At 36.4% G+C, this 17,085-nt stretch overlaps 1 protein-coding gene across 6 annotated transcripts in view; it reads right to left on the reverse strand.

Annotated features, from left to right (window-relative positions):
- The window catches only part of LOC100181562 (piezo-type mechanosensitive ion channel component 1-like), a 39,708-nt gene that overhangs the window by 9,447 nt on the left and 13,176 nt on the right, over nt 1–17,085 (reverse strand). For 4 of the 6 annotated variants that reach the window (XM_026835088.1, XM_018812426.2, XM_026835085.1 and 1 more), the window contains 26 exons: nt 16,727–16,875; nt 15,958–16,084; nt 15,436–15,553; nt 14,569–14,723; nt 13,991–14,173; nt 13,309–13,398; nt 12,725–12,925; nt 11,820–11,935; nt 11,345–11,433; nt 10,904–11,017; nt 9,993–10,155; nt 9,595–9,803; nt 8,693–8,836; nt 8,305–8,464; nt 7,657–7,746; nt 6,924–6,994; nt 6,332–6,426; nt 5,844–5,922; nt 5,314–5,472; nt 4,858–5,018; nt 4,579–4,667; nt 3,761–3,856; nt 3,196–3,370; nt 2,564–2,752; nt 1,522–1,706; nt 1,132–1,279 (listed from right to left, as the gene is read on the reverse strand). In XM_026835088.1, the coding sequence (XP_026690889.1) occupies nt 1,132–1,279; nt 1,522–1,706; nt 2,564–2,752; nt 3,196–3,370; nt 3,761–3,856; nt 4,579–4,667; nt 4,858–5,018; nt 5,314–5,472; nt 5,844–5,922; nt 6,332–6,426; nt 6,924–6,994; nt 7,657–7,746; nt 8,305–8,464; nt 8,693–8,836; nt 9,595–9,803; nt 9,993–10,155; nt 10,904–11,017; nt 11,345–11,433; nt 11,820–11,935; nt 12,725–12,925; nt 13,309–13,398; nt 13,991–14,173; nt 14,569–14,723; nt 15,436–15,553; nt 15,958–16,084; nt 16,727–16,875 (3,555 nt within the window). Of the gene's footprint in view, nt 1–541; nt 629–1,131; nt 1,280–1,521; nt 1,707–2,563; nt 2,753–3,195; nt 3,371–3,760; nt 3,857–4,578; nt 4,668–4,857; nt 5,019–5,313; nt 5,473–5,843; nt 5,923–6,331; nt 6,427–6,923; nt 6,995–7,656; nt 7,747–8,304; nt 8,465–8,692; nt 8,837–9,594; nt 9,804–9,992; nt 10,156–10,903; nt 11,018–11,344; nt 11,434–11,819; nt 11,936–12,724; nt 12,926–13,308; nt 13,399–13,990; nt 14,174–14,568; nt 14,724–15,435; nt 15,554–15,957; nt 16,085–16,726; nt 16,876–17,085 lie in introns of all 6 variants that reach the window. The other 2 variants (XM_026835086.1, XM_026835087.1) reach the window with 2 other exon arrangements.

A 17,085-nucleotide genomic window follows, 5' to 3' on the forward strand; every position in this document is an offset into this window, starting at 1 on the left:
CGAGTTACCACGTATGTAACTTATTTATCCTCACATGGCGGGGCAACGACAGTCGTTATAACACGGGTGTTCTGTTTCATACACCTCATGCTACTTACAAGTTACCATATATGTAACTTATTTATCCTTAAGTGGGGGGGCAACGACAGTCGCTATTGTGCCCACTTACAAGTTAGCCAGTGTGTAACTTACGACGCAATGACAGGTAGTTAGGTAATTGGTAGAAATCATTACATTTAACATTGTATTAATAAATTGTTTAACAGTTGTTAAAACACCGGTGTTCTGTTTCATACACCTCGTGTTGGCTTACAAGTTACCAAGTATGTAACTTATTTATCCTCGCACGGCGGGGCAACGACTGTTGTTATAACACTGGTGTTCTGTTCCATAAACATCGCGCCCGCTTACGAGTTACCATATGTAACTTATTTATCCTCGCATGGCGGGACAACGACAGTCGGTATAACCCTGGTGTTCCGTTTTCATACACCCGTGACACCCTAAACCCCCTTGGCTGCACCACTTATTACAGCCATACCTGTATCAACAGCATTACAAGGAAACCAGTGGGAACTTGGTTGGATTGAAGATCGGACACAACGTTTGTTTGTTGCGATGAATATGCCTTGTGATGTAATAAGGAGGTTATTAAAAAATAAACAGGCCCATATTAGGTTATAATACTTATCGTAGCTGTGTATCTTGGAAAATAAATAAATGTGATCTAAATTTTACAATACAAAACTTTAAAATAAATCTATTATATAGTAGGTTGGGGTAATACATAAGTGTGTCCTCATGACTTAGTGTTTTTAATTGTTAAAACACGGTCAGGAAACATAGAATATTATGTTCTAATGGTATCCATCTTACCCTACAATACACTATACAAAACCGTCTTACCCCACAGTATTATACATACAAAACCCATCTTACCCCAAACAACCAATATACAAAACCGTCTCACCCCACAGTATTATACATACAAAACCCATCTTACCCCACAGTATTATACATACAAAACCCATCTTACCCCAAACGTCCAATATACAAACCCATCTTACCCCACAGTATTATACATACAAACCCATCTTACCCCACAGTATTATAAATACAAAACCGTCTTACCCCAAACGCCCAATACCCAAACACGATGATAATGAAGTTGATGACATCACATAGGAATATCCACACATATACGTCGGTTATTGATAGGAATTGTTGGTTCAATACAGAAGTGTAGAGGAAGTAGGGCTGCTGACAGTAATGTAGAAATCTGGAAAGATAGGTTTATTACATTGTATTTACTGAATGTGATTGAATGAATGTATATTGCTTTATCCTTGTGTGACCGGAAAACGACAGTCGTTATAGCATAACACATTAATACTAGGTTGGAGCAACTGCTGTAAGTTTCTTGCCAAGGACACATATACATCCCTATTATGGCGGCATCGAGCCTTGAACCTGACATCCTTTGGTTGTAAAATACCTGAGTACTATAACCATTCAACTTACTTGTCCATTCCAGATTTATCTTTCTTTGGTTTCTTTTTTGCTCCCACTTTTTCTCCTCCTTGCTCCTGGTTTGTTTCTTCTATTACTCCCCCTTCTGCTTCATGAGAAGTAGTGGGAGCAACCTCTGTCTCATTTATGACATCATAATCACCACTTTCTTCTTTAGAATCCCACAATCCATGGACCTTTGTCAGAAAAACAATATAACAATAACAATTTTTCGTAATTGTAGGCATGGGAGTGGCAACCATGGATAAGTCACTCAAGTTCCCACCCACGAGGATATAAATGACCAAACCAACCAAAAGTCATGTCTGCTTATCCACACACTGCAATAGCTTCAGCAACTCAGACTGTAGGCATGGGAGTGGCAACCGCGAATAAGTCACTCAAGTTCCCACCCACGAGGATATAAATGACCAAACTAACCAAAAGTCATGTCTGCTTATCCACACACTGCAATAGCTTCAGCAACTCGACTGTGGGCATGGGAGTGGCAACCATGGATAAGTCACTCAAGTTCCCACCCACGAGGATATAAATGACCAAACTAACCAATACATAAGCTTAAGCATGATAGTGACAAGCATGGCTAGCCATGAAACACCAACACCTTCTCACCTTAAACATAGAGTACGGGCTTGGACGCTAATGAAGACAAAGTAAAAATAAAATAAAGTCTGCTATTTGAAATACAGAAACACAGAGTCTTAGCAGATAATGGGATCCATTTGTTTCTGAGTGTTTATTTATATGGCTTGCCCCGCCATGCAGGGATAAATAAGTTACATACATGGTAACTCATAAGTGGGCAAGAGGTGTATTAAACAGAACACCAGTGTTATAACGACTGTCGTTGCCCCAATATGCGAGAATAATGAAGTTTCTTCATACATTCAAGTACTAACCCCTCTCCCCTTTAAAACTGAAACAGGGACTAATCTCATATTTTGACCTACTTTAACACAGAAAGAAGACCAGACACATGGAAGAATTTCCGCCGAGGATAAATTAGTAACATTTATTTTATGTACTGCCTCACCTTTAGTACAGAGACATGGAACACCACGGCCAGCAGTTGCAGAAGATCCATCACCATCCACGAAGAAGATTGTTCAATCCCGATGAACCTCGGCCACCAGAAAGGTTCGTTCTGATGAAGATTCATCTCCTCCTGGCTGTTCCACGGGAAGAACTCGAATTGGAAGATGAAACGAACCACGATCACTAACTGAAATGTTAACATATTTTAAGATGTTTTGTTTTTTGTTTTTTGTTGGTTAAAACATTGGAAAACTAAATTCACTACGATTTATTTTTTGGTGTGTTTATTTATTGGGTCACTTTAATTTATTTTAAATTTTTAGACACTTGTTTATTTAAAAATATATATAAGCAGCCTAGGTGTTGGGGTAACAATGTAACATATAAGTAATTTATGGCCTAAATAATATACAGAAGTTGTTTAATCAAAAAATTTTCAATATTATTATTATTTTTTTTTTAATTTATTTTTTTGGGGGGTTTAAAAGGGGGGGGGGGGTCGCGACACCCTAAACCCCTGGCTGTGCCACTGTAAGCAACTAACCATTGGCGCCCAATTAAGTACAATAGAGTTAACATATATTCCTAAATTATGCTTAAAAAAACCATTGTAAAGGTTTCCTCGCTAACCTGCAAATAAACGATGGAGAAGTTCCAAAACTTGGTGGTCGGTCTTGGAATGCAGAAACTTGCCCAGAAGAAGACAGCAAGGGGAAGAACAAGTGACAGAATGGAAGAATCCAACATTAGGTTAAGGATGAAAAGAAAGTAACACACAACGTCCGTGCGTGAGATTATAACAAACCTGTGGGGGGAGGTAGGGGGTTAGTTTTATGTTGAGGTTTTTGGTGTTAAAATTAAAAGGTCTACATTACACTGTAGTATGGCATGGGACATGAGAATTGGATCAGAATAAATTACAACATGATTATTAAAAACTTGGTGAGGAGTGTGTGTAAGTTTAAAGTTGGAATTAGAAGGTATCACAGCATGGAAGGAAAACAGGTGACCTCTTGGTTAGAGCAATGTCTGTTAAGTGTCTTGGCAATTCCCAAAGACGACATGTCGCCAATGGCAGCAACATTAAGCAGGAAACCCTGTGTTCTTTGGTTAGACTCCTTTATGTGCATTTTCATTGGACCTCAGCTTATAAATTCCTTATAATGATATCATAATAGTATATAAGACTTTTCACCAGAATGAATAGAAGAATCTCAGTATCCAGTGTTGGTCCTTATCAAATTCAATCGCAGCTAAATCTTTCCATTCAGTTTCCTCTGTACAAGCATTGCTGTGGATAATATAGGTGAGACGTTAATATAGAAACTACATCCCAGGTCTCAGGTGTGCCTCACTGTAGACCTCACCCTTATAGAATAGAATCTCTATTATTGAGTGTCTATAAACTGCCTCAGTGGGGTCTAGATGGTAGCACCCTGGGTGTTGGGGTAATAGACCTACACCCCAGGTCTCAGGTGTGCCTCACTGGAGACCTCACCCTTATAGAATAGAATCTCTATTATTGAGTGTCTATAAACTGCCTCGGTGGGGTCTAGATGGTAGCACCCTGGGTGTTGGGGTAATAGACCTACACCCCAGGTCTCAGGTGTGCCTCACTGGAGACCTCACCCTTATAGAATAGAATCTCTATTATTGAGTGTCTATAAACTGCCTCGGTGGGGTCTAGATGGTAGCACCCTGGGTGTTGGGGTAATAGACCTACATCCCAGGTCTCAGGTGTGCCTCACTGGAGACCTCACCCTTATAGAATAGAATCTCTATTATTGAGTGTCTATAAACTGCCTCGGTGGGGTCTAGATGGTAGCACCCTGGGTGTTGGGGTAATAGACCTACACCCCAGGTCTCAGGTGTGCCTCACTGGAGACCTCACCCTTATAGAATAGAATCTCTATTATTGAGTGTCTATAAACTGCCTCAGTGGGGTCTAGATGGTAGCACCCTGGGCGTTGGAGTAATATACCTACATTATTACATAACAATGCATATAATCACCTTTCAATTGTTATTCCATCCACGTCTATGGCATCATTATGGTCATTGTTTACGTCAACAGCAACTTCAGTTGAACCCCGAGGCGACCTCTGTAACAATTGGTGTATTATGATATAGCTAAAGCACAACCACACTACAAAACTGGGAATTTTTGAAGTACTAAGCATACATTAATAGTAAAGCTTTATAAACCCAATTTTGAATCTACTTTTAACTTTTCGTAAGCTGCGAAAAAAACAATATGACATCACAACAATACATTATGACACCACAACCAACCTCTTCTTTAAACTTCTTCCTACTAATCTCATCTTTCTCGGACTCCAACCTCAACGTTACGTTTCGATAATCGAGGTTTCCTTTGTTCAGTTTCAACGTCAGATAATCAACTCCCGATAAAACGAACTCGCAAACCAATTTCCAACATTGTTTTAATGATTCTGTATGAACATGGAAAGATAAAGTAAGAATAAATAAATGTAACTTATTAATCCTCGTATGGGGGGCAATGACAGTCGTTATACCACGAGTTCTGTTTCCGCCAATGAGTTACCACGTATGTAACTTTATGGGTGATTGTTTTCTTGTACAAAGTATAGTAACGTTGCTATATTAAGAGAGAAAACCATCAGTACATTATATATTATACAAGCTATTGTATATTATCTTGCTCGTTTACATCATACCTTAGCAGTTAGAACAAATTCACATAAGAATTATATGGAACATATTTACCAAAGAAAGTTTTTTGTTTTTTTCCATCAACTTCATCCTCACATGCATCGTGATCACTTTCATGATCATCTGAGTCATGATCATCTTCATGAGTGGTTTCATCATGAGTGGCTTCATTGTGAGTATCATCTTCGTGAGCATGATGTGTCACTTCTGAATCTAAATATTATAAAATAAATATCAAACAAATGCGAGGATAAGAAATAAAAGTCCTGACTTCACAAGTATTTTGTAAAAATGAACGAGACAACAATTAAATAACAACAAAATAAAGGTCGTTAAAACACAATACAGATAAAAACGGATAAAAATTATCCTTTGAAAACATGACTGCTAAACTGAAGCATCATAATAGCCACTATGACATCATACAACAATTAATCAACAACCAAATAAAGGTCGTTAAAACACAACACAGATAAAAAAATTTATCTGTTGAAAAAATGACTGATAAAACGTAGCATCATAATAGCCGCTATGACACCATAGAACGAGCATCATAGTAGCCACTATGACATCATAGAACGAACCTTCAGTCAGTTTCTTCTTATCTTCCTTCCTTTCAACCAATGTTTCATCGATTCCTACAGTACCAAGTTTGTGAAGCATCTGTGATAATGTTATGTTTGTGTAATGGTTATGTATGATTGCATTCTATATGGCTGTATAGCATAAGACATAGACCAGAGTTGGCTCATTCCCCAACACATATATTCTATACGGGTGAGTTTCTATAGTAAGGGAAGCCATGGGACCTGGAATTTAGGCTTCAATGCGGCCATGGCCAAACACCCAGGGTGCTACGCGGTCGGTTAACCACTGGGCTAATACTAATAATACAATATATGTTAATTGTCTTGCCAAAAGCCACACATACCTATCAGCATAGGTATCAAGCACCTAATCACTGAGCCACAGCACCATACACAAAGAGTGGAGAAGTAGGCAAGGGTTGGAGCATTACCCAAACATACAAATGCAGCATCCCATGGAAAACATATATATAAAACATAGAAACCTTAATGGGATCCATAATTTCATCTTTTGTTTCCTTTATTTCTTTTCTCTCATGTTCCTCTTCATCAAACATATAATAATCCCCTGACCTTGTAGCTGAGGTTATAAACTACTTTGAAATATCGGTTAAGTGACAATAAGGTATAATAGACAACACATTTTAAACTACCAAATATAGATTGGGAACTCTTGTAAAAATATAAATAATGGAATACAATGCACACAAATACGGTTAAGTTAATACTTTCACATACCATTATCGACTGGAATTTATAAAAACGATGTCAATTGACATTGAAATGTGAGAACTTCTGGCGATATTTTTAAAGTTTCTTAAAAACTTCTGTAGTATTTTGCTACAGTAAATATAAAATAGATTAAACTAGCAAGTATGGATTAGGAAAGCGAAATAATAATAACAGAATACAATATATGTATTGTTGATGTAGTTAGGTTTATACTAATATATGTAAACAGATTAATTCAATTGTTATCATTTAAAAAAAAAAAAAATTTAGTTTTTAGTTATATTTTCCAAAAATTTCATCAAGATTTTGTAGTTTTCCGTTATAAATTGTAACTTTCCATCTTACCTTCAGTGTGAGTAGTAGGCGGGGGTAAACCTTTACGTAGCAACCTATATCTGTTCTTGATGCTTTTCATTCTAGATAATAATGAAATGTAAGTATTTGCCTATATAGTGGGTGTAAATTTTATGAATATATTTAATAGTCATTTATAATAGGCAAATACTTATAACAAATATACTTATACTTATATACTTATTAAATACTTATATATTTATAATAGGCAAATGCATCTAACCCAGAGAAAATGGGTTCAAGAACACCCGTTTATAACGACTGTGGCTTCCCGGCGGGGATGAAGTAATTAGAATTCATTCATATATAATTTATGTGGTATGTCTTTGGTTTAGTATGTATGTACTTATATACCCCCATTTTTATAATACACAAAAAAACATATCTTCTGTTTTGGTTATGGCCCAACTTTTGCATATATTATGGGCTATTTGCATACACGACTGTACAATCTCACTTGTACAAAATATAGCAGGGTGGGGGAAGATGGGACACCTTTAGCACATAATATCCAAATATCCTAATCGTGTTTTAACGATTAACAACGGTCTATAGAAGTCGTGAGTAAGCGGTTTTATAATTCTTTTATTGTTCTTTGTTTACTACCAAATGTGACGAGAAAATCGAATGAAAATGTGTCCCATCTTCCACCACCCTACTATACAATGTATTTACGATGAAAACCTGACCATAATAAGCAATTTGGTAAAGTTTTTAAACTTACGAAGATTTAAGCGCACTTAAACTTTCTTGTACGACGCTCTCTCTTTCTTTCACGTCTTCGATTAATTTGTCGTTGAATAGTTCTGCTCCCCTGTCATAGATATCATATATTAACATAAATATCATATATTAATATTAGTATAGATATTATATATTAACAAAGATATTGTAAACTATAAATGGGATTTTCCATAGTCACCCCTATGACCATAGGCTTTGTTGCACCCCTATGCACAGTTATTGGATGAGTTAACATCACTAAACAACCCATTAGTAACCACAGGGATACAGCAACTTTATTCAATATCTTGTTAAAGAATACACATGCTGCCACCAGCATTGTTAAGTCTTGAACCAGAGACCTCTTCTGCTCTTCATAACACAGCACACATGAACTCTACATACTATTATTCTGTATGGGTGAGGTCCCACAGGGTAGCACGCCATGAGACCTAGGATTTAGGCCAGAGTGGTCACTTTACCCCAACACCCAGAATGTTACCGCATAAACTTCAACAGATATTGAAGTGTGTCACTTCCCCGAAGCTAGGCAACAAGAGCTTTGATGTAAACGGAATAAAATGCATTACCAATCAAAGCAGCAGCAGTGAGCCTTGAACCAGGGACCTCTTAACCCCACAACACATACCTTGCTGCAAGTTTCAGTGATATCTTTAAATCTTCCGTTACATGAAGAAAATAATACGACGAGAAAATTCTTCGTTGGATTAGGAGGAATAGAAAACATATAAAATCCCATGTAAGCCCGGAGTTGGTGTACGATAACTCACACGTGGATGTTGCAGCAACTGAAATATATTTGTGGTTACAGGTTACTTATGTGTTGGTAATAAGCAAAGAAAAGCGTAATATTATATAAGGTAATTACATGAATAAATGGCTTTATTTTATTTCTACGGTCACGATAGTCGGAGTAGAATTCAAAAGCGCAAAGACAGAAAGAAAGATTGTAACTGATAACCTGCTTATATACAACTACAAAAGTGTCCGTTTTTTTTAACACTAAAAATACTCACCTTGTAACCCATAGGCTCCACTTTTTGAACACACAAGGCTAAACAGTTGCACCACTGCGCATGCGTTTTCTTGTAATGTCTCAATATAAACACATGATGCAATTTGCAAACTTATCTTCAAAGTTATAACGGCAACATTGTAACCTGAAAAATATAAAGTACATACGTTTGAACTTGGTCTAATTTACAAAGCTTTGGGAAGGAGGTCTATTATTATCCCAGTTACCCTAACAGGCACACCTGAGACCTGGGATGTAGGTTTCTTACCCCAACCTACAGAGTGAATAAACAAATGTGTCTTATTTCATTTTAAGTGACAGAGCAATGACAGTCGTTATAACACAGGTTTTTTAATTCATACACCTTATGTAGGCTTACAAGTTACCATGTATGTAACTTATTTATCCTCGCATGGCGGGGAACGACAGTCGTTATAACAGGGGTGTTCATACACCTTGTGCCTGCTTGCGAGTTACCAGGTACGTAACTTTGTGGGTGATTATTTTCGGATTTTTCTTTGTTTATCTATGGCTGACAATTTAGATAGTCCTTATAGATCGTCCGGCGATGTAGCACAGTTGGTAAGCGCGGCTGCATGTAACCCAGAGGTAATGGGTTCAAGGCTCGTCGTTGCTACCATTGCGGGCGTATGTGTCCTTGGGCAAGACACTTAACGGCAATTGCTCCAACCCAGTGGTCACTAATTAGGTCCAAATTATCAGCCATACATAAAAAAAATGAAAAAATCACCCACAAGGTATCATACATGGTTCATCGTAAGTTTGCACGAGGTGTATGAATACCCGTGTTATTACGACTGTCGTTTCCCGACCACATAAGGATAAAGTAAGTTACATTCAGACAGCTACCATCTAGATCCAATTAAAACAACCCATGCCCACCTAACACTACGTTCCAAACTTTAAGCAGTCGACTTGGTTTCCCCAGCAACAACTCTTGTTGCTTAGATAGAAGGTAAAAGAACGCGACGATGTAACCGAGGCAGAAAAGTGAAATTCTTGTCGTCCCAGCGATAAACACCATCGCCATAGAAACCCATATCATGTATTTGAAGACAAACGACTTCAATTGATCTAACAATGAGCGTGCTCTGTGATGTCACAGTAAAATATTTAGTCCTAGAAAAACAATAGTTATAACTTAATCAAATATTTTAAAAAAAGTCGACAACAACAAAAAGTATCTAAAGCTGAAAACAATTTAAAAAAAATATATTCATAAAACTTTTCAAAAACTTAATATTAAAAATATTAAATTTTAATAAAAACAAACAAATTACTTTTTTAACATAAAATTTTTCCTTGGGTTGGTGCCAATGGTCACATGGTCAAGCTCCGCACCCGTCAAGTAGGAGTTATCACCCCCATAACGCTCCCAACCACTTTTCTCCCATTCAAACACATATAGCTGACTCACAATAAACAAGAATTGGAAGAAATCAGCTGAAAATGAATAAATATTATGACATGAATGAATGAATGAACGAATGAATGAATGTAACTTACTTTACCCTCGCGAGGCCGGAAAACAACAGTCGTTATCACATGGGTTTAGCACCTCGTGCCAGCTTATGAGTTACCATGTATGTTACTTTGTGGGTGATTATATGTTTTTGGATTCTTTTTATTTATGGCTGATAAATTGGACAAACTATTAGTGACCACTGGGATGGAGCAATTGCCGTGAGTGTCTTGCCCAAGGACACATACGCCCACAATGGTAGCAGCGACGAGCCTTGAACCCATTACCTCTGGGTTACCAGGCAGTCGCGCTAACCACTATGCCACGGCGCCGGAAGTGTAACTTTTTTATCCTCGTTGGGGGGAAATCACAGTCGTTATACTTTGTTTCCTTATTAGTTACTAAGTATGTAACTTGCCCCTGCTATCATGGTAGACTTTTTAGTTGTAATTTAGTTAACAATGTAGAACACATTTTATGTAACATCTGCTGATTGTGAATATAAAAACCACAACAATAAATTATAACTTAACGCATAAACAACTTAACACATAAACAACTTAACGCATAAACAACTTAACGCATAAACAAGGATAAATAAAAATAATAACAGTCTTTTCACATAAACGTTATGAAATATGTCATTATGAATTATGAAATATGGCACTTTTCACATAAACATTATTTTTTATGGCATAATGAAAGACACAAAACATAGAAACAACATACCTATAAGAATGGTGCTATTCTTAAGCACGAGGTAATCGGGAAGAAACATCCAACGAACTAAACGATCGCGTTCCGTTTCATTCGAACCAAATACCAACCATGGATAGTTGTGGGCTGTGTTGTAACGAGGGTTAGTTTTTATATATTATTACAGGATTTATTGACGATTCTAGGCTATTTATTTGGTGGAGAATAGGAGTATCAGCCATGAGACACTTGAGTTCGGGCTGTCTCATACACCACGTGCCCACTTATTCAACACATAAGTAATTTTGTTGCAGATTGTGACATTTTTTTTATTATATTGATGATATTTTGGACAAACCAAGTGACCACTGCGTTAGAGCAATTTAAGTGTCTTGCCCAAAGACGCATACGCCAATAATGGTGGCACCATATATGTAAAAATAATAAAATTAAAATAAATAACAAGCAACTTACATACACACCATACAGGTGGCATTCCAATGCAGATCAAGTATTGCAATATTAGGAGAAACAGGAGGATGATCGAGTAAAACTTCCAGTACCTGGTTAGGAGAAAATAATGTTGTGTATTTTAAGTTTTTGGTCATTTATATTCTCGTGGGTGGGAACTTGAGTGACTTATCCATGGTTGCCACTCCCATGCCCACAGTCGAGCTGCTGAAGCTATTGTAGTGTGTGGATAAGCAGGCATGACTTTTGGTTGGTTTGGTCATTTATATCCTCGTGGGTGGGAACTTGAGTGACTTATCCATGGTTGCCACTCCCATGCCCACAGTCGAGCTGCCGAAGCTATTACAGTGTGCGGATAAGTAGACATGACTTTAATACACATAATCATCCATCAGCTAAATTCTACAATCTTTCCAACCACACAGTTACTTCAGTGAGCCTTGAACCCGGGATATCCAAGTTAAGAATAATAAGTTACCTGTGCAATGATAGTCTTGTCTTCAAACTGAGTGCAATAATAAGAAGCAATGCATATACAACAGCATACATGTCTGCACGCACCCACACTGTGACAACACTCATTACAAAGCAAGCCTGAAAATAAATTCAAAGATATTTAGGTCAAATATAAAACAAAGTATAAAATTTGAAATGACAGTTAAAATATATCAAAATATAATCATAGTTACAATATATCTCTTTGCTTTAGTATTAAAGCTTTATCTAGACCCCACTGAGGCAGTTATAGACACTCAATACTATAGATCCTATTCTATAAGGGTGAGGTCTTCAGTGAGGCATACCTGAGACCTGGGATGTAGGTCTATTACCCCAACACCCAGAGTGCTACCATCTAGACCCCACTGAGGCAGTTTATAGACGCTCAATGATAGAGATTCTATTCTATAAGGGTGAGGTCTTCAGTGAGGCACACCTGAAACCTGGGATGTAGGTCTATTACCCCAACACCCAGGGTGCTACCATCTAGACCCCACTGAGGCAGTTTATATACACTCAATAATAGAGATTCTATTCTATAAGGGTGAGGTCTTCAGTGAGGCACACCTGAAACCTGGGATGTAGGTATATTACCCCAACACCCAGGGTGCTACCATCTAGACCCCACTGACGCAGTTTATATACACTCAATAATAGAGATTCTATTCTATAAGGGTGAGGTCTTCAGTGAGGCACACCTGAAACCTGGGATGTAGGTCTATTACCCCAACACCCAGGGTGCTACCATCTAGACCCCACTGACGCAGTTTATAGACACTCAATAATAGAGATTCTATTCTATAAGGGTGAGGTCTTCAATGACGCACACTAATACAACATGGGTAAACCCCCTAAACACAAACCTCCAAATAATAGAGATCTTACCTCAACCCCAAATTTGTAAAAAGCAAAATTCACAAAATATTTTAGAAACTCCACGATTCCCAAATCGAGTTCTTGCCACGTCACGGTTGGGTAGAACGCTGTCATGGTTGGCTGCACAATGTTTCGCCACTTGAGGTGCCATTGCTGACGGAGCATAATCACTCGCTCGAATAAAATCATCAAAATTATCGCCATGAACCCCTGTGATGTCATAAAAAAGGGTTATTGTAAATGGTATAAGATCATAATGACTGAATCCAAATTTCAAACATTAAATTTTAACAAAAATGTTAAAAAAGAATTGAAATTTCACACAAAACCGGGAAAAAATTGAGTTGTATTTTTATGATAATGATGGGAAACTATGGATATATAAACCGAACCAGATCAAGATGTAGAAAAAAATGGCAATGTTATATTATAATTTAAAAGGTACTTGGTAGTGCATGTGTTTAACAAGAGTGCAGAGCTGTAATGAATGAGCACATAATAAGACCAACTAAAAAGTGACAACCATGGATCAGTTACTCTAGTTCCCACCGGCTACAATACATATAGCATAACTAAACCACATAAACACATACATTAACATGGTTAAAATAAGCTCCATTTTGATTCATCTTAAAAATTCCGATCCAATTCAACATCTCATATTCAATGACTTTCATGTTGCCCTGTCGGTAAAAATTAAAAAAAATTAAATAAAATGCTGATAAACACAAATAAGCTTACTGTCAATTGCTGATAAACACAAATAAGCTTACTGTCAATTGCTGATAAACACAAATAAGCTTACTGTCAAGTTATAACATGGGTGTCTTCTTATACACCAGACACACATGGTGTATTCATATATACCTCATGCTCACTGTCAAGTTATAACATGGGTGTCTTCTTATACACAAGACACACATGTTGGTGTATTCATACACCTCATGCTCACTGACGAGTTATAACATTGGTGTCTTCTTATACAACAGACATGCATGGTGTATTCATACACCTCATGCTCATTGTCGAGTTATAACATTGGTGTCTTCTTATACAACAGACATGCATGGTGTATTCATACACCTCATGCTCATTGTCGAGTTATAACATTGGTGTCTTCTTATACAACAGACATGCATGGTGTATTCATACACCTCATGCTCACTGTCAAGTTATAACATGGGTGTCTTCTTATACACCAGACACACATGGTGTATTCATACACCTCATGCTTACTGTCGAGTTACAATGTATCTTCTTATACACCCTACTTACATAAGAATTAAAAGTGCAATTATATTTAAGTTCCGGCGAGATAAACTGAAGTTGAAAGAACATGTTTCCGAGAATAATGATCGAAACTGAGATGATTGTGACAACATAAAGGGCTCTGTGGGTGATTCTTGCAGGTAATAAACAAATCCAAAATATCACGTATACACCATAGATGGCAGACACCTGTAAGGGAAAAGGGTCCAGTTATAATAATATTATTAGTTATTACATAAATAATTATACATTTTCGTCTCTCCCATTACGCAAGAGAAAATTTTAAAATAGTTCAAACGAAAAATTAAATTGTGATAACTTGTAAGCGGGCACGAGGTGTATGAAACCGAACACCCTTAAAAAAAAGACTGTCGTTTTCCGGCCACACAAGGATAAAGTAAGTTACATTCATTCATTCAAGTCAATCAGGTAAAATATGAATAAACCAACCACACTTAAGTTAGAACAACGAAATCAAAATAATGCTAATACCCTTTTCTTCCTTGTTTTAATTAACCTAATTTTTCGATACTGTAAGAGATAAATAAACAACTAAATGAATAAAAAATAATGGTAATTAATACCTTATAAGCGGCCGCACAGAACACAGTAATAAACACAAGCCTCCAAACGTGGAATTCTAATCCACGAATAAACAATGACGCAACAGTTTTTGCAGCGCTCACAATGACAGGGCACATTTTACGACATTTTCGTTGAAACCAATTCTCTTTTTCTTCTATGAAAAAAGAAAACAAATAATAGAAGAGAATTATAGAAAAAAAATTTTTAAATGTTTTAGAAATTGTAATAAAATAAGCAAATTCAAAAATAAGGCAATCACTTTTAATTAAACATGACTTCAGAATGGAATCAATACTGGTAATGGTAAATTAATAATATAGTAGTGTGGGGTAAGACAAACACCTTTAGCAAAAAATATCCAAATACCCTGATCGTGTTTTAAACAATTAACAACGGTCTATGCGAGTTGTGAGGATACAGTTTTATAATTCTTTGAATGTTCTTTGTTTACTACCAAATTGGGTGAGAAAATTGAATAAAAAAGTGTCCCATCTTTCCCCACCCTATTCTACTGTGGTACCCACATAGAATAGAAACAATTATATATTTATACTGATAGCAATAAATAATTATTTATGTAACAATTAAAATAAAAACGGTGTCACAATTAATAGGATTTTATAATGTAACAATTAATACGATTTTATAATGTAACAATTAATACGATTTTATAATGTAACAATTAATACGATTTTATAATGTAACAATTAATAGGATTTATAATGTAACAATTAATACGATTTATAATGTAACAATTAATATAATTTTATAATGTAACAATTAATATAATTTTATAATGTAACAATTAATATGATTTTTTAATGTAACAATAATTAAACAATGATGATTATGAAGAATTAATCTACCTTGTTCACACAAACCACGACGTAACTCGTTCATCTCGTATTCCTCATTCTCTAGCTCCACCGAATGGTCGTCACCACCGCTACCTATACTAGTGATCTGGTTCGAGGGACCTGTTACCTAGGGGATATAAAAAAATATCACCAACCTGTTACCTGGGGGGAGGGGGGTAATCACGGAAAATTATTCGCAACAATATAAAAAATAATCCCGGAAAAATTATTCGCAACAATATAAAAAATAATCCCAGAAAAATTATTCGCAATAATATAAAAAAATAGTCACATAAAAATTTTTCGAAATAAAAAAAAACCTTTGCATATTTACCCTTTTAAAATATGATTAACAAATTTACCTTCAATGTATAAAATGGTGCTCGATTATCAAAAAAAAGTAACAAATACACCTAAATCTTTGTTTTGTGGGGTTTAGCTACCTACATGGTCCACATATCGAAAATTATTTTACTATCAAGCATATATATATATAGGCTATAAATGATTCAAAATAGTTTTATATTTTACCTCCAGGAATCTTTCATTGAAATAATGAAGCTGTAATATAACCACAAGTAGAAACAATGCAGGTAACATCACCGACAACAGTAGTTGGCCTTCATTGGTGTATTGGATCAAACCAAGATCTGCTAACCTGGGATTATGTTAAGAACATTTGTAATAAGGTTAATTCATACACCTCATGCTCACTGTTGAGTTATAACATGAGTGTCTTTTTATACACCAGACACACACGGTGTATTCATACACCTTATTCTCACTGTTAAGTTATAACATGAGTGTCTTTTTATACACCAGACACACACGGTGTATTCATACACCTTATTCTCACTGTTAAGTTATAACATGAGTGTCTTTTTATACACCAGACACAGATGGTGCATTCATACACCTTATTCTCACTGTTAAGTTATAACATGGGTGTATTCTTATACACCAGACACACATGTTGTATTCATACACCTAATGCTCACTACCAAAGTGAAAATATGAATGTAACTTATTCATCCCCGCATGGCGGGGCATCGACAGTTGTTCTAACACGGGTGTTTTATGTTTCATACACCGCGTTCCAGCTTACGAGTTACCACGTATGTAACTTCTTTATGCTCGCATTCCGGGGCAACGACAGTTGTTCTAACACGGGTGTTCTGTTTCATACACCTCGTTTCTGCTTACGAGTTTCAAAGTATCCAACTATGTGAGTGATGGTATAACATGGGTGTAGTTATAACATACAACAAACATACAAACATATAAACACCATGCAACTTACTGCTTGTCGTCAAAGTTTGTGAGTTGTTTCCAATAATTGGGAAAGCTTTGAAACTGGTAGGTGTATATAACTACCAGGACGACCATGGTGTAAGATAGAAGAACAAACCAATAGAAAGTGAGTGTTTTGCGATATAAAGGCCATGAGACCTGGAATAAAAGAAGTTATATATGCTTATAACCAGTGGCGCAGCCAGAAAAAAATAAGGGGAGGGTTTAATCAAAAAATAATAAAAACCAAATTAAAAAAAAATTTGTTCGGTTTAAAAGGGGGGTCACGACCTCAGAAACCCCCCTGGCTGCGCCACTGCTTATAACATACAAATTTTCATTTTTTTGCTATTTTTATTTTTTTTGCTA

Source organism: Ciona intestinalis, chromosome 7 (assembly GCF_000224145.3).
Source record: "Ciona intestinalis chromosome 7, KH, whole genome shotgun sequence".
Classification (NCBI taxonomy): domain Eukaryota; kingdom Metazoa; phylum Chordata; class Ascidiacea; order Phlebobranchia; family Cionidae; genus Ciona; species Ciona intestinalis.